Source organism: Bombus affinis, chromosome 13 (assembly GCF_024516045.1).
Source record: "Bombus affinis isolate iyBomAffi1 chromosome 13, iyBomAffi1.2, whole genome shotgun sequence".
In the NCBI taxonomy this organism is placed as follows: domain Eukaryota; kingdom Metazoa; phylum Arthropoda; class Insecta; order Hymenoptera; family Apidae; genus Bombus; species Bombus affinis.
This window is the reverse complement of record NC_066356.1, coordinates 1,436,431-1,458,051: the sequence shown is the minus strand read 5'-3', so window position 1 is coordinate 1,458,051 and position 21,621 is coordinate 1,436,431. Positions and strand designations below refer to the sequence as shown.

The 21,621-nt window shown below is 35.1% G+C and overlaps 2 protein-coding genes across 19 annotated transcripts; both read left to right on the top strand.

The window, feature by feature from the left end:
• Positions 1-729: 729 nt before the first annotated feature.
• LOC126922992 (bone morphogenetic protein receptor type-1B) lies at positions 730-7,462 on the top strand. Of its 2 annotated transcripts, none has more exons than XM_050735961.1 (4): positions 730-911; positions 4,804-5,803; positions 5,989-6,304; positions 6,587-7,462. In XM_050735961.1, the coding sequence occupies exons 1-4, from the start codon at positions 821-823 to the stop codon at positions 6,713-6,715; spliced, it is 1,536 nt and encodes a 511-aa protein (XP_050591918.1). In that variant the 5' UTR covers positions 730-820; the 3' UTR covers positions 6,716-7,462. The 2 variants fall into 2 exon arrangements, with proteins under 2 accessions (XP_050591918.1, XP_050591920.1); XM_050735963.1 differs by lacking the exon at positions 730-911 and adding an exon at positions 922-1,654.
• Positions 7,463-8,821: 1,359 nt separating this feature from the next.
• Positions 8,822-21,593, top strand: LOC126923001 (RNA-binding protein lark). 17 transcript variants are annotated; one of them, XR_007713020.1, is made up of 7 exons: positions 8,823-8,977; positions 10,890-11,052; positions 11,231-11,776; positions 11,909-11,978; positions 12,093-12,192; positions 12,832-12,918; positions 21,133-21,593. XR_007713020.1 is itself a non-coding variant. In XM_050735980.1 (7 exons), the coding sequence occupies exons 1-7, from the start codon at positions 8,853-8,855 to the stop codon at positions 20,642-20,644; spliced, it is 1,059 nt and encodes a 352-aa protein (XP_050591937.1). In that variant the 5' UTR covers positions 8,823-8,852; the 3' UTR covers positions 20,645-20,954. The 17 variants fall into 17 exon arrangements, 12 of the variants coding, with proteins under 12 accessions (XP_050591930.1, XP_050591929.1, XP_050591928.1 ...); XR_007713017.1 differs by lacking the exon at positions 21,133-21,593 and adding an exon at positions 20,635-20,954; XR_007713016.1 differs by lacking the exon at positions 21,133-21,593 and adding an exon at positions 16,289-18,691.
• The last annotated feature ends 28 nt before the right edge of the window (positions 21,594-21,621 follow it).

The window sequence follows — 21,621 nt, the reverse complement described above, 5'->3', positions numbered from 1 at the left end:
GTAGTCAACGAAGAGGAAAAGAAGAGAGAATAAGAAACATCTCAGAAACCGCATTCGTCGCGGCACGATGGCGCCCTATGGGCGCCGTCGCACACTCCCTACTATATAGCTACGATGACAGACCAGGTACGTAGCTTCAAATGTGAAATCTTTTATAGATAAGATGCAAAGGATCTACGATGGCATTTTAGCGATTTCAAGAATTTAATCACGTATAAGATGTTAAACAAATTAAGTATGTAATCCACGTGTGAATAATGCAGTACAAAAACAAATAAGCTGAGAAACTAAGGAACTAAACAAAACATCTTGCTCGAAAAATCTTTCTCGGATAAAATTTTAATTTCATTTCAAATGATCATTTTAAATGAACATTGATGAGTTAGATAATGATTTAAACACGAATATATATCACGAAAACTGAGAATACTGCAAAGATGTATCTGTACGTAAATACGATTAAAAAAATAAGAAGTTGACTATATTGAAATTTATAGAAATTTTTATGAGCCAATTTTGTTTGAAATTTCATATTTATTTAAAATACCGTTCGATCAGAAAAAATTCGAAATAGTTTGTCCGGGTGCCACGAATTAAAGATACACTGCTGATACGTGAATATATCTTTGTTTCTCTCTTTTAGATAATCTCAAGCAGTTGTCTTTGTTTAACAGTCGAAGTGCTACAAAACCAGCTCTCCAATAAGCTGTCAGTTCTTTCCGTAGAAGAACGGAAAGAGCCGAACCTGATCAGCCTGCGCTCTGCGGCCGACGCGTCTCGCCCTACGTCACAGTGAAGTATGTGCTCTCGGATGTAGAAAATGGCTGCGCTCTTCGCCACCCCAGGTCGGCGCGGATGTAAATACGGCCTGTGGATCAGCTTAGGAGTGTTTATCGCGAAATTTGTTTGTGGTGAGTATATTCGTGATCTGTTTTACAATTGTACGTACGAGATGTATTTTATGTAAAGTGGTAAGTGCAACAGTGTACAATGTACCAAAGAATCGATCGGATGCGGATTCTCGACGTGAGAACGAGTAATGTATGCTGTTAACCATTGTTCGCCTTTTGCTACACGAATGAACGTTCTGCCGTTCCTGTTTCTCTCTCTCTCTCTCTCTCCCCCCTTCCTCCCTCTATGCTGTTCTGCTCCCCATCGCCGCTATTTCTCTTTCTCTCTCAATCTTACTCGCTCTCGTTTTGATTAATGATGCTGCAGCACTACTTTTTCCTTCAACATATTGACAACAAACACATGCCTGGTTTTTTAATGTTTTGCGAAAGCGAAAGATCAAAATACGATACGATAAGATTTTAGATTTAGAGAATTTCCTTAAGCCCTAAGCGATAATGGTACCGAATAGCGGATTCGACGGTGTTTCCGCAACACTTATTACGATTCCTTTCGGACATTTATATATGTATCAGTTTTATCAGTACTATTTACAAACTTCAATTTTTCGTAAACAAACGTGAGTTTCGATGTTCGCGAGTGCGCAGACTGTGATTCACTACGCGACGAGTGTATTTTTGCAAAAGGAATTCTTATACCAAAGTAGCGCACGTTCTTTCTTACCCTTGACTCGGAGATGAGAGAAGGAGGAGAAGAAAAGCGAGCGACGAGCAAGAAAGAGGAGGTTCGGCGTTAAGGTTAGGTACTGAAATACCAACAACAGTGTTTCGTTGCTGTTATACACTCTAAAGTTCCCCTCGACTGTGCCTCGACCTTTTCCTACTTTTCTTTCCTTTTTTTCACGTGACTCGCGCCATATTCGAGTGGTCTCATTGGTTTCACGTGTGACTATCCTGTATTTCTGTCTAGTTGTTTGTTTGTCCCCGTAGCTTCAGTTCAGATTAATTTTAGGCGTCGCCGAAATTGCTTTCTCGAGAGAACGACTGACTTCTTAATTTCCAAATTCATTGCTTTCCTCGAACGGATTTTGACAGGTTGTATGCAGGCTTGTATTGCGTTGTTGCGTTACATTCAGGTTTCACGATCCACACCACTATCTCTAAACACTGTCCAAATTCCATTCCTTTTCCTTACTCTTTACTCATCTCATGCAGTATCATCGTGCTCGTATCAACAATGTCAGATTCGGTAATTATAGTTTAGTAACTTCTCCCAATTTTCACTATTTCATTCCAATTGCTTTTTTCCTTAAAATTATCATCATGAAACGAACAGATTTATCGAAGAAACTTGAGAAATTAATGTACTTTTTATTATTTTATGAAAAAATGTCATATTTAGAATTTTCAATTTAATTTATTTAATGTTCAAAATTTATTTAAAAAAATAGGTTAGATTAGGTTAGGTTAGTAAGTAGAATAAATTGAAAGAACATTATAATTAAAAAATTTTACCTTGTTTCGTAAAAGGAGACTGGAATTAAATAATCAGAATTAGGAAAAATCACTGAACTGCGCAATTACTTTAGATTTTCGTATCATTGTGTCTACGGAAAAGCTATTGTAATATGTAATATATGTACATATATAATATCGTTACTTAAACATGTAGAACAGTTCGCATCTCGTTAAACACGATATTCATCTCGCGGCAGATACACTGCGCCATCATGATGTCTGAACTCTGCACATATCAATTGAAACCGTATTATTACATATCATATACATTTTCCTAATTAACAACGAGAATATGTATTTGTAATTAAGACATGTAAAAAGTTTTATATACATACGTTATGCATCGTTTGTTAATACACTCTTCTATAGAAGATATAAAAACCGACAAAACCTTGTCGCTTAATACATATATATATTTAATAGGATATCTTATTAGTTAATATGTAGTTTAAGATTTAATCTGGGTTTGCTTTTACTTGCGCCCTTCAATTTTCGTTTTGTACTCTTCAATGCTATAAATGCTACCGGCTTATGTTAAGGTTGCTGTCAAGCGATTTCTATTACGCTTTAACTCTTTGATCTTCGGTAAATGTTAGTCGCACCAAAATAAAATGGTGTAATTCTAGCGAAGAGACCTGAATACCGGTTAAATTGTTGATACTTGATTGGAGTTGAAGATTACAGGGAAATCTTAATATCTGTTTTACATCAATATTATTTTTTATCACGCGTAGAAGCTAAGATCGTATATGGTTAAAATGCATCGTATCGTTAATAGTAGTTTTCTCGCTACTCTATATGTATTAATTATTTCGCGAAAGCCGTACAAAAGAATATCTATGTGTGGAAACTTATCGAGACTTATTCGTTTGAGCACCTATCGGAAGCTATCCGATTCAATTCAATTTAATTTAATTTAGCTTCTTGTTCTCCTTTTCTGGATTATATCGAATCTCTCATTGAACAATTTCTATCTTCGAAAAATACATATCAGTTATTGATCATTATGAGACTTTTTTTTGACATTTGCGAAATAAATGAAGGATAAGGAGGTAAAAGCAAGGAATGTCCTTTTTCCGTGATTTACCATTTTATAACACATTTTTGTGATAACTAAGACTCTGGAACTATCAAATCATAATGATTATAATATTCAAAATATCAGAATTCAATCTAAATTCAAAATATAAGATAGTGTTAAAGATTTAGTATACTAATTAAAAATGAGGAATGTCCACTCTGTACTGGAACGAAACACAGATAAGAATAATTAATATTTTATTAATCATTCTTTTTTGTGATGTCTAAGCAAGATATAAACTTCATTTTGCGAACAATACAGTTAAATTCATTAGATGTTATTTCTTTTCTAGCGGTCTAAAATATTAAAACTTAATTTTCCTAATAAAGCTATTTTGTGACGTTTCTTGTTTTTCTCCTTACTCTTCAAATAAGGATAAAAGAAACACGTGACCGAAACCGCACTAAACATGTTTTACCTCTCTTGGAAATTGTCGGACAATCGTGCATCAGTGATTTCCTTGTACGGTGCGATCGGCACACACGGCGTTATTATGCCGCAGGCTAAAAAACTGGTCGGTTATGAACACATGCTCTCAGCAAAGTACAATTTAAATTTGAAATACGCATTATTAACAACACATTTCAAACATGAGAAATTACCCAATTCTTTTTATTTTTTTCTCCTTTCTTATTTTTTGAAATTATTATCACGAAGAAAAAGCTTACATTTAACAAAAATATTAACGCTCGTTATCTTCAACATACACCGTTACTGCATAATTAACTTAAAATGTTACAGTATTTGACAGTTTTCTAGTTTACGTATAATTCGTTATTTTTAAAAAAATAAATAAGAATTCCGACAGAAGCGAGAAAGGGGAAGAACCAAAGGGATGGAATAAGAGCAGCACACATTCAAAAGATTAATCTTTCATCTAAATATTTGAAGATATAAATAGAGCGGTCACCGTAAAATAGACACAAGAGTAATTCTGCGACAGAAGATAAGCGATTTACCCGATCTTTCTCATTCTTTTCGACTCTCCTTCTATTTCTTGTACATATAATACCTTTTTGTCAGAACTCGTGGTCATTTGGATCATATAGACGTCATTTGTTGTTATTTCAAACGTTGATAATGGAATAACGATTCTTAGCGACCATTTTTGTTAATTTCGTTCATTTTTACTATAATATTTATACGTAGAATAATTAAAGAATTGAAGTAAAGATTTCAAATAAAAAGGAAAAATACATTCTCGTTAATTTTGCATGTTATGATCATAGTTCTAAAAGCTACAATAGATTATTTTAGCATTCCACATAAATTTACATTATTTACTATTACAATTCCACAATTGTGTTATATTGTTTTAAGACTAATTATTTAAGTTTATTCTTCATATTTCAGCATTAGGAATTACGTGTTATTGTGAAGGACACTGTCCAGATGATCGAGAAAATGGAACTTGCGAGGGAAGACCTGGTGGTCATTGTTTCAGTGCAGTAGAAGAAGTTTGGGATGCAGAATCAGGAGAATATGTGCCTGAATGGTCATTTGGGTGTCTACCACCAGATGAACAAGGTTTCATGCAATGTAAAGGATACCTTGTGCCACACTTACAAGGAAAAAGCATAATATGCTGTAACAAGAGTGCACTATGTAACAAAGATTTATATCCTGATTATAAACCCCGAACTACCACAGTACCTAATCCAATGGCCATAGCATCGGGTGCGCCACTTATAATATTGACTACCATTTTGTCTATATGCTTAATGGTAATTTCAATAGCTATGGTGATCATATATCACAGATACAGAAGAAAAGAAAGGGGCCCTTGCTTAGTGCCTTCTCAGGGAACGCTTAAAGACTTTATTGATCAGAGTAGTGGCTCTGGATCAGGATTACCTTTATTAGTACAACGAACTATTGCCAAACAACTAGCCTTGTCTCAGTGTGTTGGTAAAGGACGTTATGGTGAAGTATGGCTTGCGAGATGGAGAGGAGAAAAAGTGGCAGTGAAAGTATTTTTTACATTGGAAGAAGCATCTTGGTTTCGAGAAACTGAGATTTATCAAACAGTGTTAATGAGACATGATAATATTTTGGGTTTTATTGCTGCTGATATCAAAGGCACAGGATCCTGGACACAAATGTTATTAATTACAGATTATCATGAAAGAGGCTCGTTATATGACTATCTCCAAACTACTGTTCTAGATCACCCTAGCCTTTTAGCAATATGTCTTTCAATTGCTTCTGGAATTGCTCATCTTCATACAGAGATCTTTGGCACACGTGGGAAGCCTGCTATAGCTCATAGAGATATCAAAAGTAGAAACATTTTAGTGAAAAAGAATGGTGAATGTGCAATTGCTGACTTTGGTTTGGCAGTAAGATATATAAGGTAAATAATAAATATTGTAATCTGGAAATGTATTATCGTTATCGTGATGATTGCGCAAAACATGCGTGTGCATGTTTGTAGATATCCATATGTACGTATGAAAGAATGAAATAACCATTGTAAGACTTGATTTAGTATTTGCACTATATACACAAAGTTATAGGAATGTAATGTTTTATTTACAGTGAAAGTGGAGAAATTGATATTGCACCTAATACACGAGTGGGTACTCGTCGATATATGGCTCCAGAAGTTTTGGATGAAACCTTAAACACATCTTCCTTTGATGCTTTCAAAATGGCAGATATGTATTCTGTTGGTCTTGTGCTTTGGGAAGCTTGCAGAAGATGCATTACAGGTAGCAAAAGCTCTGTGGTGGAACCATATGCTTTGCCATACCATGATGTTGTCCCAAGTGATCCAGACTTCGAAGATATGCGACTAGCAGTTTGCGTAAAACGATTACGTCCAATAATACCAGCGCGGTGGGAAAATGATTCAGTAAGAATAGAATTAATCATATTTTTATATAATAACATCTTAGTAAAACATTTTTTAATATAAAAAAAATTTTTTTAATATAAAAACATGTAATGTAAAACATTTTTTTAATATAAAAAAATTTTTTTAATATAAAAAATGTTTTTTTAATATAAAAAATTAAAATTTTTTTAATATAAAAAATGTTTTACATTTTTGTACAAAACATTTTTTAATATAAAAAATGTTTTATATTTTTGTAAAACATTTTATATTAAAAAATTTTTTTGCCTTTTGTTACAGATTCTGTTTGCGCTGAGTAAGCTGATAGCCGAATGTTGGCACGCAAATCCAGCCGTTCGTTTAACAGCACTACGTGTGAAAAAGACAATATCAAAACTACATATTGATAATGCTATTAAAATCGTATAGCGTTCGACGATATTCGTCGGATGTGTTCTATCTTATCGCTAGTAACTGAAAAATAATTTCTTCCCTTGTAAATAACCCGGTGTACATAGATTTATTGACAGACTGCAAGCCTGAAGACTGAATATTAAGATTTAAAAATACATGAAAATGTATGAATGTGCGAATTTGTATGATCAAATGAATGATCAATTGTGAGTTAAGAAGAAAAAAATTGTGAATGAACGTTGTATATGTGTATATCTTTTGTTTTTATGTGAAAGGCGACAAAACATGATACTATCCATGTTTTAACGCGCCTCACTGTGTTGAAATTTATTGAATATGTATTCAACAATGGCTACTACTTAGAAAGAATAATTTTTTTTCCAGCCAAAAAAACAAGCGCGCATGAACGCTATAAACAGAAACATTTCAAATAAATTTAATAGCAAAAATCTATAGAGAAGTGAAAACACCGTTTTGATGATAGCATTTAAATTTATCATATCTATTCAATGTTACGAATTTATACGTATTAAAATCCCACCATTAACAAAATCGTGGTAATCTATAATATTCATATGCCTTTGATATGATTGTCATTGAAAAGTGCAATACTACAATGAGTGTACAATTTTATTCGGAAAATGAGATATCTTGCAGGATACATGAAATTTTAAATCGTTTATAGATATAAAGACGATCTTTATATTAAAACAGTATGAAATATGTAGCGATTGTAAAATATAAATATTTGAAATATTCTTATATGTCAGAATACCTCAGAATACGAGGTAAATTTTAGTAATATTCAGTTTCCATACATTTTTTTACTACGCTTATTATTGACTTCTAAGATAGGACAATTATTTTTTATTAATATAGTTTTCCGTTGTGTTGATTTTGACGTTAAATACTGTGTCTCTTTATATGATATTGTATTATCTACATTGTAGTATATAATTTATATTTTTAAGTTAACAAATGTCATATTATTTCGTTTAGTTCATCGATTGTTAAATTTCAAAGCTACGTTTTGGCAATGCAATTTTATTCGTGAAAGTATTTTGTAAGATTTAACATTATTTTGATAAAAATATAAATATATCGATTTGTTCTACAAAATTGTTTAGCGGATCGGTAAAATTTACAAGAATTAGAAATTACAAAAATTTTCATCGACATTTCTTAAAAAATTGTCTTTTTAATATTATGTATCCAAATTTTAACTAATTACAGATTGTCGTCACATACAACAAATTCGTGCTCGAAGTTAATCCTTGGTGAGTTCGTAAATTTTCTATGAAAATGGATTATATCTATGTTAAAATTATAGCTAATAGTAGGTTAATTGCAAATAATTAAAGTTATATTTTTCACAAGTATTAAATTTAATACTATTCTTTTCCGTACATGTGCAACATTTTTAATATGATTACATAGGATGTAGCAAGTGAGTATTTATATAACTAAGTAACGGTTATGCGCTACAAGGGAATTTTCTTTTCTATAAGTTTTGCTGGAAATATACGAAACAAAAAAATATTGGTCATCAAAATAGAAACAACTTTATAGATAGAAAATCAATACCCACATATTTAGTGTGGTATGATTATATTATGAAGTTATACAGAATTAAATATTGTTACTAGTACGATGGAATAAAAATAATAGAAACCATTTTAACTAGCAAATTAACTTTTAGAAGTTTTTAAACACAAGCAAAGTAAGAAAAATCGGTATTCTTATAAATAAATTACGGATTTTAAGCATTTATAGGAAATTTAAAAGCGCAAAAATTCCGCAGAATGCATATAATATGAAAAAATAAATAAATTACCCAAGGTATAGTGCTTTTTATAATATTTGGTAGGTAAGGCAATCTTTCTACGAAAATTTTATTTTTTATGAATTTGCATAAAACTTCGCAGTCTAGTTCTAAATTATATAGTTTTATCTTCTACTCTAGTTGTATAAAGCATTTAGATTAAAAATGTAATTCTTTACAATATCTATGAAAAAAATGATCAGGTGATTAAATTAAAATATTTAGCATATTAGTGACATCAAACACGTGTAGACATACCAATAATTTTGAATAGGCATTTGGTTTTCTAATAGAAAATTTTGTTTTCAATAGTTGGCGACTCTGAGTTTCATGCTGAAAGAGACGCCGCGCAACTTTCCACTTCCCAGTCTGTTTCGATCCGCCATTTTTTACGTAGGAAAGCGTGTGGTTTGCCGTTGTGTTTTATCGGATTGTTTTACGGAAATACTGACTTGGTAAGTGTTTTAATACTTTCCCCATATTTCATTTGTAAATTATTATAAGATTAAAATAACATATAGATATAAATTTATAGTTACATAGTTGCAACATTGAAATTATGTAGTTATGGTTCGTAGCGTCGACATGAAGATACATGAAGCACGCCATTTCACGTTTATTCAGTTCCCTAATACCATAGCATTTTATATAAATAATTCTCTTTTTTTATTAAAACGTAAAAACTAATTTATATTTAATAGCATGTGATATAATTATCGTCGAATTGTTTTTGTGTATCATGCACAAATAAACTGATGCCAGTTGAACTCCTGATATATACGGTTTGTCGCATGTTGCTCGTCCAATAAATTTTAATTTTGTTACTCTATAATAATTTTCTATATAGTACTTGTATATCATATATTTTAGAATCATACGATGAGATATGGATTTGCTATAGATTTAGTCTTGAAATCCATCACGCGTAAGGTCATACGTAGTTTGAATTGTAGAAATAGTATATATTATCGTATAGAATTTTATGCAAGTATTAATAACATTCGTATACAGTAATATTAGCAAAATAGTACAAAGCTCTATAATCGTCTTTAATAGTGTAATAATTTATATAATGATTATTATTCATTTGCTTCTAAATTGTTTACTAAGCTTTTAATAGAACAAGAAGAATTTAAAAAAATAATTTTTAATGTAACTTTTAATGTAATTAAATATGTATCACAAGTAAAACGTTTTTAACTTGTGTCGAACGCAGCCTCAATACAGCTCCTATAGTCCTTAATACATGCTTTAATGTTCCAATATTGCATGTGAACAAACATATATTATATTCCATATATTATGCTCAAAGAATGGAAATTTAACCTATCCCATTCCAAGAGCGATAAAACGTAAGATTAACATTGGTAAGAAGGAAAATAAGTGTAGCGTAGAAATAATTCCCGCGTTAACTTATTTCTAGTGACGAAATATAGTTGAAGGTATGTTCGTGATAGGTTTTTGGACACCTCATTCTCACGGTTTGCTGTACTGCAGTTTTCCGATAGGGGCCACTGCTTCAACATCTCGCGCACTAGCGGACGCGGCAAGTGAGACGCCATTGTTAGATTGCGTTCTCGCGTATAAAGTCGTGTGCCTATTATCAGCGTTGGTTAAATCATTCGTTGAAAATAATACGCAGTATTCTTCGGTGAGTGTGAGAAAGCGTATGGTGTTTGAACGTAAATTTATACATGATAATTAGAGGGTGATCGTTACCACAGACATTTCCTAGATTTGGTGCGCCATTTCGACAAGGTCGGTACGCTGTCTGTACTACGTATTTTATAACGCACTACTTGTTCGCGGCTTGTGTACCTTTTCATTGCCCTATCGAAGTAAAAATTGAAAAAATTATATTTCCCTATATTTAGAAATTATCAAACTGATTGTATCTGCTAATATCCGTATGCGCAAGTGAAATATCTTGGCAAAATTGATGACCTTCGAAATTCGAAATGTTAGATCGTTAGCAAAATGGTGGAAAAAGTGCACTAGAGGGGGAATCTAAACAATCGCGTCACCATTGAATATCATTAATCAATTTTTTGAAGCTATGTTTCTTTGTACAAAGTGAAAGCTTGTAAATATTACATTTCAATATACAATGTAACATGTATGAAAGTTATATTACAGCAAGTTAATTATTCGTTGAAAATACGTGGGATAGAGTAATGTTGAGTGGCGTGTGTTGGTTTAATCATGTTAGCAACAAATGCAAATGCAAAAAGTCGTGAATATTCTAAATATATTAGATAGTTTTCTAGTGTTGTTGCAACATAGTATTTATTTTGTATATACTGTATGTTTGGAAAAATTGTACAAGTCAGTAACGAGTAATGAAATATTTTTTTCTTTTGAAATCAGGTTCTACAACGAGCCGAAAATGCCGGGTTTTAGTAGCGTTGGCACATTTAAAATTTTTATCGGTAATTTAGCCGACAAAACATCAAATGCCGATATTAAACCACTATTTGAAAAATATGGAAAGGTTGTAGAATGTGATGTGGTCAAAAATTACGGATTTGTGGTAAGTTTCCTTTATTCTATGTAACGTATACTTTTACTACAACATTTTGTTTGATCTATCGTTTCCTCTTTCTTTATTGTACACGTATAACTCTGTTGGATAGTTGCATCTTGGCCCAAATTCGACGAGTCTTTAATACATTCATACAACAAATATGTTATAATATATTTTTTAACAGCATATGGAGAATGAAGAAGCAGGGAGAAATGCGATACAAAATTTGAATGGACATATAGTTCATGGACAGCCGATCAAATGTGAGGCTGCAAAGAGTCGTAAGGGACCTAATACTCCTACAACCAAAATATTTGTTGGCAATCTCACAGATAATACGAAAGCGCCTCAAGTGCGCGAGCTGTTTGCCAAGTATGGTACCGTTGTAGAATGCGATATCGTGAGAAATTACGGATTCGTCCATCTAGAAGCAACAGGTGATGTCAACGATGCCATCAAGGAACTCAATGGACAAATGGTGGATGGTCAACCGATGAAGGTTCAAATTTCTACAAGCAGAGTACGACAAAGGCCAGGAATGGGGGATCCTGAACAGTGCTATCGATGCGGTCGCGGCGGCCATTGGTCCAAGGAATGCCCAAAAGGAGGAATGGGAGGAGGACCGGATAGAAATGGATACAGAGACCGAATGTTTGGACGCGACCCGTATCCTCCACCGCCGCCACCACCGTTCCTTCGGGATCGGTTAATGGGTGGTGGCCGCTTTGGAGTAAGTAGTTCTCTTTTTCTTATTTTAGTAACTGTTGAAAATAGAAGTATTTAGTAGGGGAAAGGAAAGAACAGAAATTTGTTGTATAGTTGTGATCATCCGTAACAATATGTTTCTTTATCTGTGTTGCAGGATTACGAAAGCTACTATGACAGGAGAGGCTTCGAGGACACCAGGGATCTCTACGAGAGGCGGTTTACGGGTATGACAGGGCCCTGTGACATGGGAAGTTCCATGTGCGGGCTTGACTTTCCACCAATGACAATGCCACCTCTACCCCCAAGACGAGACCCAATGCCTCCTATGCCTCCTCTAGGTATGGGATCCATGCGCGACACTGGCTTCTCCCGTGGTAACGAGTATGGCATGTTCAGCCGCCGATCACCCCCTCCAAGTGGCAACAATGGCCGGTTCAGGTGAGTAGAGCCAATTTATTGACTGCCCATTCGTCCGACTTAACATTGTGAACGTTCCAGGCTGGATTGACAGCTCATGCGAATTGGGATTCGGTTATTCGTCGACAAATAAGAGTACTTACTTTACCGTGTATTTTATTCTTTTCTCTTGTGTATTCTCGATCTCACATATTTTTCAAATCTCTCTCTCGGGTATATATTATTTTGTGCAAAAATGGCCATTTCTAAATTGCATCGGGCAAATTCAGGTTATTCTCTTGTTCGCGATAAAAGATTTCGAAGCTGCCGTTTCACATTTGATCATTGTTATACAATTTTCGTTAATTCCACATTATTATATCTGTTTCGTTTGTTTCAATGTTTTTGAAATAAAATCACACGATATGTGTGTACGTATACACGCGAGCGTATATATTCATGATTATGCGTATACGTATGCATATACGGTAACGTATAGTCGTATCGTGTATATTACACGTATAATTTTTATTTGTTGCATTGCATAGTTGAAACAGCAATCGATATTTTTCCAATCTATGTAGATTGTCGACCCGATGCCCACATGAGTGCAGAGTCTGTGTAATAAAATGCTAATGTGTATCATGACGCTTGGACGTTTCTGTACATTCTAAATTTCAGTGCACCTCAGGCTGCGTACCATCTTTGTCCATGAATGCGGGCAACCCTAGAGAGACAGTCCCGGGCCAGCGTTCAAGTCGTGCAAGAGTAAGTCTTTGACCACTTTTGTTAGCGAGTAGTCATACCTCGTTCTTGTCGCTGGCGCGTTGTACTTCATCAGCTTCTATTTTCCTCGGTGCCAACAAAATCCGAGTCTCGACTGATCGTACCTTGAACATGTCGACTGCTCTTCTAGGGATGTCCCTGTTCATAGACTCTCTTGATCCATGGCGTTAACTGCGAGATTGGCCTGTATGTCTCTCATAAATCCTTTGTGTTTCAAGCGCTCCTTATTACGTACATCACTCAACCGGGAGTGGCGCGGAGGCCTGGGATGAAGAAACGTTCCTAAGGAATGCGAACTAGATTTCTTGATCGCACTACCGCGAGCCAGGATGCGATCCTACAATTCTAACAAACTCTCGTACGCTGTAGATAGAAAAGAAAAGAAAAAAAAGGGCTGGCGCGATTTTCAGGAACGACGCCTATCGATTGTCTTTGAAATGTCTCGTAAGTAGAAACCAGCTCTCCAGACGCATTGGACAGTAAGTTTGTTTGTATGTCGGCGTTTCTAATAGTTGTTAAGGCCAGTTTCATAGATACGCTTCGGAAACATTCTATTAAACGCGCATCAGTTTCAATGTAGTCTTGGTTCAAAGTAATTTCATCAAATTTTTCAATCGTAATTTTTCGATAGCCAACGGAAGGTTGTAAATCGTAAAATGTGTATCGCGAAGAAAAAAAATTACGAACAGCGTCATAGATAGTCTCGAGTTGTATGTTAGAAGGGGGAAAAGCAAGTTATGATGCACACGTCGTGTATTTCAATAGTTATTTCTGTTTCCAAGTAATCGGGGGAAAGTGTGTAATTCTTTAATTTCTAAGTAATTCGTTTTTACGTTTATTAAAACGAAAAAATTATTTTCTTACGTTATCGACTATATACGTATATGATTACATACGTATGATCGTTTTCTTTCAGTTTTTTTCTTTTTTCTTTTCTCTCTGATTTCAGTTTCATGCGAATTCGATCTTAATTTTAGTAAAATTACGTTGTTACAACGTAAGGATAAAAATTGTATTAATTGATTTATAAAATTGCACTTCGAATTGATTGCAAATGTTAAGTTATCCGTGGAAGTTTCATGAAACCGGCCCCGTGTATTACAATATCGAAGCGAAAAGATATGCAAAAAATTATGAAAACGCGCGTGTACACATTGACACGAGTACATACCTATTCTGCATACGTGCATATGCACACATATACACGTGAACAAATACACAATTTATGCAGAGAGAGAGAGAGAGAGAGAGAGAGAGCACGCGAGAAAAAGAGAGAGGGCGAGAAAAAGAGAGATAGATGGATAGGGGGAAGAATTTGCTTCAAAATTACGATCCATAAGTTCTTGAAGCTGACTTCTACTCACGAGGTTCAAAGCTTTTCATGTATGTAAATCCATTCGCAAACTTTCAAATAGAAAACAGAGTTGATTGAATTTCTCAATCTTTCTGAATACTTTGAATTTGTTGTTGCATGTAACCTTATTATCCTACATGATCCCAGCCTGGGCTGCAAATGGCTCGTTACGTTCTGATTATATAAACTGATTTATAATTTGAAAGTCGCATGGGTTAAAAATCCAGTCTAACGCTGCCTGCCTTATATGACTGGCCAAAAAAAGAAGAGAGAGAGAAAAAGAAAGATCCCATGTTCTTATCATTGCGAATCTTGAATTACGCGTCCATTTATTAATTTGTTTTCCTTCTAGTAAATGTACCTCGTATGAAATAAAGCGGATAGAAATACTTAGTTACTGCTTGCATTCAGATATTTTGGATATAATTTAAGTACGCGTAGCTTAACACATACAAAACTACACATACACGAACAACATATATAAGAGAAATAAGTCTGAGTCGAATTTATGATTAGTTGTTTGATTTTGAAGCGATAATAGATACGTTGTCTTGGGTAGATATCTGGTTAGCATGCAAATGCGCGCCACCTTGTGCAGGTTCAAGTTTAATCCGTATGTACATACGTTTGCACAAGCATTCTTCCGATTAATTACCAGTCATTCGGGCAATATATATTCGTCAGTTGATGTTCAAATGTGTATCTGGATGGATAGGTAGTTAACCGTGGATAAATAGCATCTTCCGTAATTGTACACGAGCATATTTCATGTACTTATCCGTCTGTTCCATAAATACGTTCTTCTCTTCCTTTCTTCAGTGATTGTGCTCGTCGTCATATTTGGTCGATGGTAGCGTCTTCCTTTATTTTGTACATTGTCTAAACGTAAAACTGCCTATGAAAATAGTTTCTTGCCGAACCATTTCCGACCTTTTTTTAACTACTTTTAACAGTCATATTAGGCAGCACGCGACAACTTTTCTTACATTATCTATTATACAGGGACTAATTCACAAAGTTAAGCCTTGGACAAGGGAGCAAGTATGGTGTATATATTGATCTTTGATCATTCGTAGTTTCGATTATTTATTATACCGCTGTTATAGTAGAGGCATGTACGAGGACTTCAGCCGAGATTCATTTGAAGAGCGTAGGTAAGTAGACGTGTAAATTCGGGTTAAAAATTGATCCACACTGAATTTGTGTGTTGAAATGTGTCCAAATATTCGATTGTCAATTGAATTGATTATACTCTCTTCTTTGTATGCCACGATGCGCCAAATTGCCTTTTCTTCTTTTATATTCTCTTATTATTCCCGGTTATTGGGAAAGTATTTACTAACAAAATTACAGTTAGTACTAGATTGAGATTAAAGCTTGCTGATATGTGGAAGTGTAGAAAACTTTAATTGCGGTGAAAATTCGTTACAATTACAGTCATACAGTGTTACGATCTATTTAATTTACCTTTATCCACCTGTTTATCTACTGTTTTAACCGGATCAATTGAAACAACAAGAGAACACTGATGAAAAAAGAAGGCAGAAAGGCGGTGTGTGGATTTTGCAAAGAAGAGAAAACTAGAGAGTGATGGTAGAATGTATATATATAACTTGAAAGTTTTAGTAATTTTTGTTGGCATAAAAAGTACACATGCTACTAATACACGTTGCCGAAAATAATTAGCGAGAATAACGAGGAAAAAACGTACTCATTACGGTGTTTCCACCAAATTTCTCCCATGAGTAACTATCTTTCCCCCGTACCTTAAAAAAAATTATATATATATACCGTATATAAATCGTTCTCTCTGTAGGTACGTAGATAGTACGATTTTTCTTTTTTCATATGATATAATACGACGTACCACCCTTGTCTACTTACCTATCCGCCCTTTCTGTATCTCACAAGTTGTTCCTCTCTTAGCTCGTGTGGTTTTTTCCCGATTTCTTTTTTATCGATCTCGTATAACTGACGTAGATTCATTTTGGTTACCAGACCGGGATTACGAGGGCCATCGCCGTCGCGCCGGTTCGCACCATACTAAATCGTCGCGTCGGGCTCGGATCGGTCTCTGTCGGTCTGTCTGTCTCTGTGTGTCGGGTCTGTGTCTGTCGCTAGCAGGAAGCCTCGGGACCGAGATACTCTTGGCCGTCTATGTCTGTCGATCTGCACGCGCGAAGATCTACCATTCGCCCGCTCTATCCGGAAAACATGTACTCTCCCCGTAATGCGCTATTTAGACGAGAATCCCCGCCCATCCTCCTAAAAATAAAAAAAGAAGACAGAAAGCAAAAAATATGATACGGACGATTTAAACAAGCAAAAAACAGAATGATAAAGTATTTTATTGAATTTACAGGTTTTTTTTCTATGCCGTCGCCTTTACACCTCCTTTCATTATTATTTTTCTTTTTCTCTGCCACTTCTCCTCCAATTTTCCCTTAAAAAAAAAAAAAAAAAAGGAAAAGAAAAAAGAATCAAATCCCTTGCACACATTTTATATACATGCATACGTGCGCGCGCGCGCGCGAGTGTGTGCGTGCGTGTATATGTGTAAGCGCACACGCATCTCGTCGTGACGTTCGCCCGCTTTCCTTCCGTAAATCTCCCTCATCGGACCTATATGAAGTTTTTTCACGCGTGTCTCGATTCAGTAATGTCGAGAATTTTCTCTTTTAATGTAAGAAAAATATATATTTGTCGTAGCATCCTCCTACCGAGATAATTTTTCAACGCGACTCAATTCGTTTTCCTGAATTATATTCAGTTCTTTATCAAAATGCGAGTATTACTAATATTATCGCAAATGTTTAAAAACAAATTCCGTATCTTCATGGTCGTGAAAACTGGTGTAATATGTCGAAGAACGCTGCTGGTAGGACGATGCTATTAACCCTATACACACATAGATGCATACGTGTGTATATGTATAAACATGTATACGTATGTATACATACACACATGTATATATATATGTATGTATGTATGTCGTGTCGTGTTCGATGCCGTTTCTGTGACGATGACGCGCACGTAACGTGTATTCTTGTTTCTCGATCGTACGAAACTTCCACGCGTTTCTAAAGCAAAATGGACTTAATCGCGGCCGCTAATGTGGTAAACGGAGAAAAGCAAGAGTTTTTTTCAGTAATACATCGAGTATCGAGATTTGATAACAAGAATATCGATCGATTTGAAGTTTAATCATAGTACAGAGAGCGCATTAAACAGAATTGAAAAGTATGAAATTAACAGTCGCAAATATAACATAGAATATACATCGGGTCCCTTTTTGTAACGTAATTTAGATGGGCGTTTTTCGACAACGTGTCGTAATCACAAAATCGGAGCATCGTTCAAACGTTTGTTCGTCAATATCTAATTGTTCACTTCACCCCATTTCTTTTTCTGTCTTTTCTTATGTTTATATATGTATATATATTTTTATATACTTATATATATAAGAAATGGAAAGAAAAGTGGTCCTGCGTTTAATTGGCATCATGCGAGATATTCTTTTATCGTCGCGCCTCGGATAAAATCTCAGTTTGTTCAAGCAAAAACCGAGTTTCGTGATGCGTGTAAAAAATGTGTTGTAAATGACAGAGAACGGTTGTTCAATATTATGCGATGATAATTTTTGCCGTCTAGCGTATGAAGTAACACCCGAAGATGGCGACGATGTGCGTGCGTGTGTTTTACCGATATCGTCTAAATATTCTTCCGCCGTATAATCATAATGCTTTTCGATACGAGATAATAGGGATACTGTCGTATTTATGTGTAACTTTACTTTCAACGAGAGAAGTGCGTGCGGGTTCGACTGTTCGAATCGGTTCCCGATTACCAAACAATAAAAGTCTTAAAAGATACAATTTCAGAGACCCAGTAGACTCAAGATGCGCCGATTCTGTATGGGAATCTAAATCTCGGTCGTGCGAATATTATATCGTTAATCTGTAGTAACGTAATATCGTTTTATTAACATATTAGAATTAATTATCGTGAATAATTACCGAAGATTAATACGGCAATTGCAGCTGTGCTCCGTTTAGCTTATAAATGCATACTTACATACACACTAACAACACGCGTACATACGCGCGGGTGCGTCCATGATACACCCCTTCATACATACATACACACACACACACACACACACACACACACAGATATACCGATGACCACCGTTTTTTCGTTTTGAACAGCGTATACACATTAATGACGTGTGTAATATTTCTCTCCCCCTGTTTTTCCTCTGTTCCTTTTTTCTTTGATGATACGACCTGTTTTCAAAGGTAATTAGATTAATGATAATCATACTAATAATGGTTTAAAGAAAGGAATGTAATAACAATGTACTTGTGAAGATTCACAAAAAAGGCGTTTCGTGTTCTTTAATCATCATTTGCACCGTTTTTCGTCACTCAAGGTAATGACCATCCTTCCTCCCTTTTAACCAGAGCCTTTACTATACGGTCCAGTCCCTATCAGCTCCGTAAGGTTTATTATCTAAGAAGATACACGCCCCATATAATCGTTAGTTAAACGGTTGTACGCGCTTTTTACTGGCTTCCTGCGTGTCGTGCGTTATAAACTTGCCGTGATCATGAGATACACGATATTGACGATTCCTGAATAATCGAATATGCGTGTCGTCGACCTCAGTTTCGTCGTCGCACCCTCTTTATTAAGTAAATCGGCCAACATACACGTACAGTGTCTCCGCGTAGTTACGCTCCTTATATTCCCTATTTTTTCTCTCGTGATCGCGTAAAAGAAAAATTTAGATTAGTTTTCCCGTTAGAAATCGGTACATTTATATGTTTTTACTTGTCTAAGAGAGACACCTAAAATTACATATTTATACAGAATACTGGTATGTAACGTTATAGGCAGAAGGTATTATGGGTAACTAATTTCTTAATAACCATGCTCATTGTTCTGTTGTATATACAATAGCGTTATTTCTCTATGCGATTCCTTCGCATCTTTAATTATTTCTTTCGTTATTTATTTGGATACAAGTGAACGATCGCTCTCACAAATCATGAAGTAGTAATAAACGTAGTTGAAATATACGATGAACGATGGTATCAATTTCGTACACACACATACACATGTATATCCATTTTTCGCTGCACAAATGTTAGTATGTATTTTTTTTAATTATTTTACACACTCTTCTCATTTTTTGGATATCCTGCTGAAAGTATTGCAATTTTTACACACCGAACCTTTCCCCTTTTTTATTACTTAACGATTGTGAAAAAGTTGTTGGACTAAGCTTCTAGTAAGCAATCGTAATAATAGTTTCGGTCAGCTTAATGATAGGGCTCGCAATTTACATGTAGAGAAATACTTAAGCATGATCCAAATACCATTTGTAAATAAAATACGAGGGAATTCTATGCTATTAAAGATCATATGTATCGTTAAACATGCGTTTTTAAACGTGAAACGAATCTTTAGGAAAAATTTTATTAAAAAAGATAGGCAGGCGTATGATACTATTCTATATACGTCTCAGTTAATGTTACGTAATTAAAACATGCCACAGCAACGTTCGTTGTTTACGCGATTAGCATACGCGAGTAAGTCATGGAGCGAGCCAAAAAGAAAAAGCGAAATTTATCGACTGATACGTATAGATACGTATGTACTTATGTTGTGCCATCGTGTTCGGAACTTGAATATGGAAAGCACAATATCGTCCCATGTTTGACGGCAATTCGATCGATCAAGTCGTCGAAGATTACATTCTACCGGAGTTATCACGTCGATCGGGAACTTCTGCGGTGACCTATGCACGTTATTTCGTAGTCTTACGAACATATCCGCCGTTGCAACCGTTCAAGTTGAAATTCGTCGGGTTGCCGAGATGTGCACAAACTCTCATAAAAAGGTCGACGGTATGAAAATTCCCGAGCCAAGTAGCTATCGGAAATACATACGTACGAGTCCCTCCACGAACTAATGCAAGTGTATCAGTCACTCTATGGTAGACGACGCGTGACGCGCGAATTTTGAAAAGTGAAAGATAAAGCAAAAAAAGATATCCACGTATTAAAGGAAAAAAAGCTGTATCTGAAAACGGAAAGTAAGGCGCAATAGAGATATATTACCGGCTGTATAGAAACCGGGACAACGATATACATTTAACATGCGTATGTGAGGACGGAAGTATAATAGCCAAAAAACCGGGACGTGTTATTCTTCACATGCGCGACAAAAATTATACGTGTCTCGTACCGGGTCGTCGGTTATCAATTATCAAAAAAGAGACGCGCCGCAGAGAAATGTAAAAAGACATTATGCATATTGTAATGTGATGTATGATATAGGACACGATAGAGCCCCTGCCTCAAGCGCTTTTGGACATACTTGGAAGGAGCTGGGCTTTGATGATGTCGATTACGAAAGGAAAAAGAAAAAGAAAAAAGATAAATAGAAAAAGTAAAGGAGGGAAAAAGAAAACAATAAGAGAGAGTTAGAGTGAGATAAAGAGAGAAATTAGCACAACAACGTATCCTATGAGGTGAGATGTAATTGTCGACCAGGACAACTTCTGTACTTCATTGACAGAGGCACGCCATGACTGACAAAAGTGGTGGTGAATGATGATGGTGGATATGGGCACCGCAGATCCCACTTTGGACAAATATGTTGGGTGTAAACCGCAATGTACCAAGGCAAGTTTACTCTGTATCATTCTGATCCGCGTGAAAATCCAAGTAAAACAAAAAAAAAACAACCACACGTGTTTTCTTCTCTGAAAATATTAAAAATTCGTACATTTCTTTGTCTGCTGAACTTTTTGAGAGTCATGTTTTTTTTCTTAGGAGATGCAGCAGTGTATGCGCATGTTCATTAAAAACTACGATACGAAGAATATGTGAATATAGGTGTCCAGCCTCTAAGGTAACATCGGATATGGTGATACTGCAAATTTGTTCATCCCCAACACTCTTCCGTATGTTATGTTAACACTGGATTTCTTAATATTTTTCTCGAATATATGGAAGCACAAGAAGAAGGTATCGTAAGGAAAGTAGAATCTCTACTCCTGCACCTTAATATTCCTTTTTACGTAACAGAAAATTTTTAATGCATCGTAACAGTTAGCGTTTGTAACTGTTTAAATGCACTGTTTTATTACCATGACTTTTTGCTGATCTTCAGTATGATACGACATAAATTGTTCGAATCTTTATTCTTCTTTATCCTCTTCCCTTTTTTTTTTTTATCAAATGTGTTAAAAATGCGAATATATGTATATATCAATACATTTAGTAATTAGTGATCAGTAGTACATTAATTATAAAGGCATA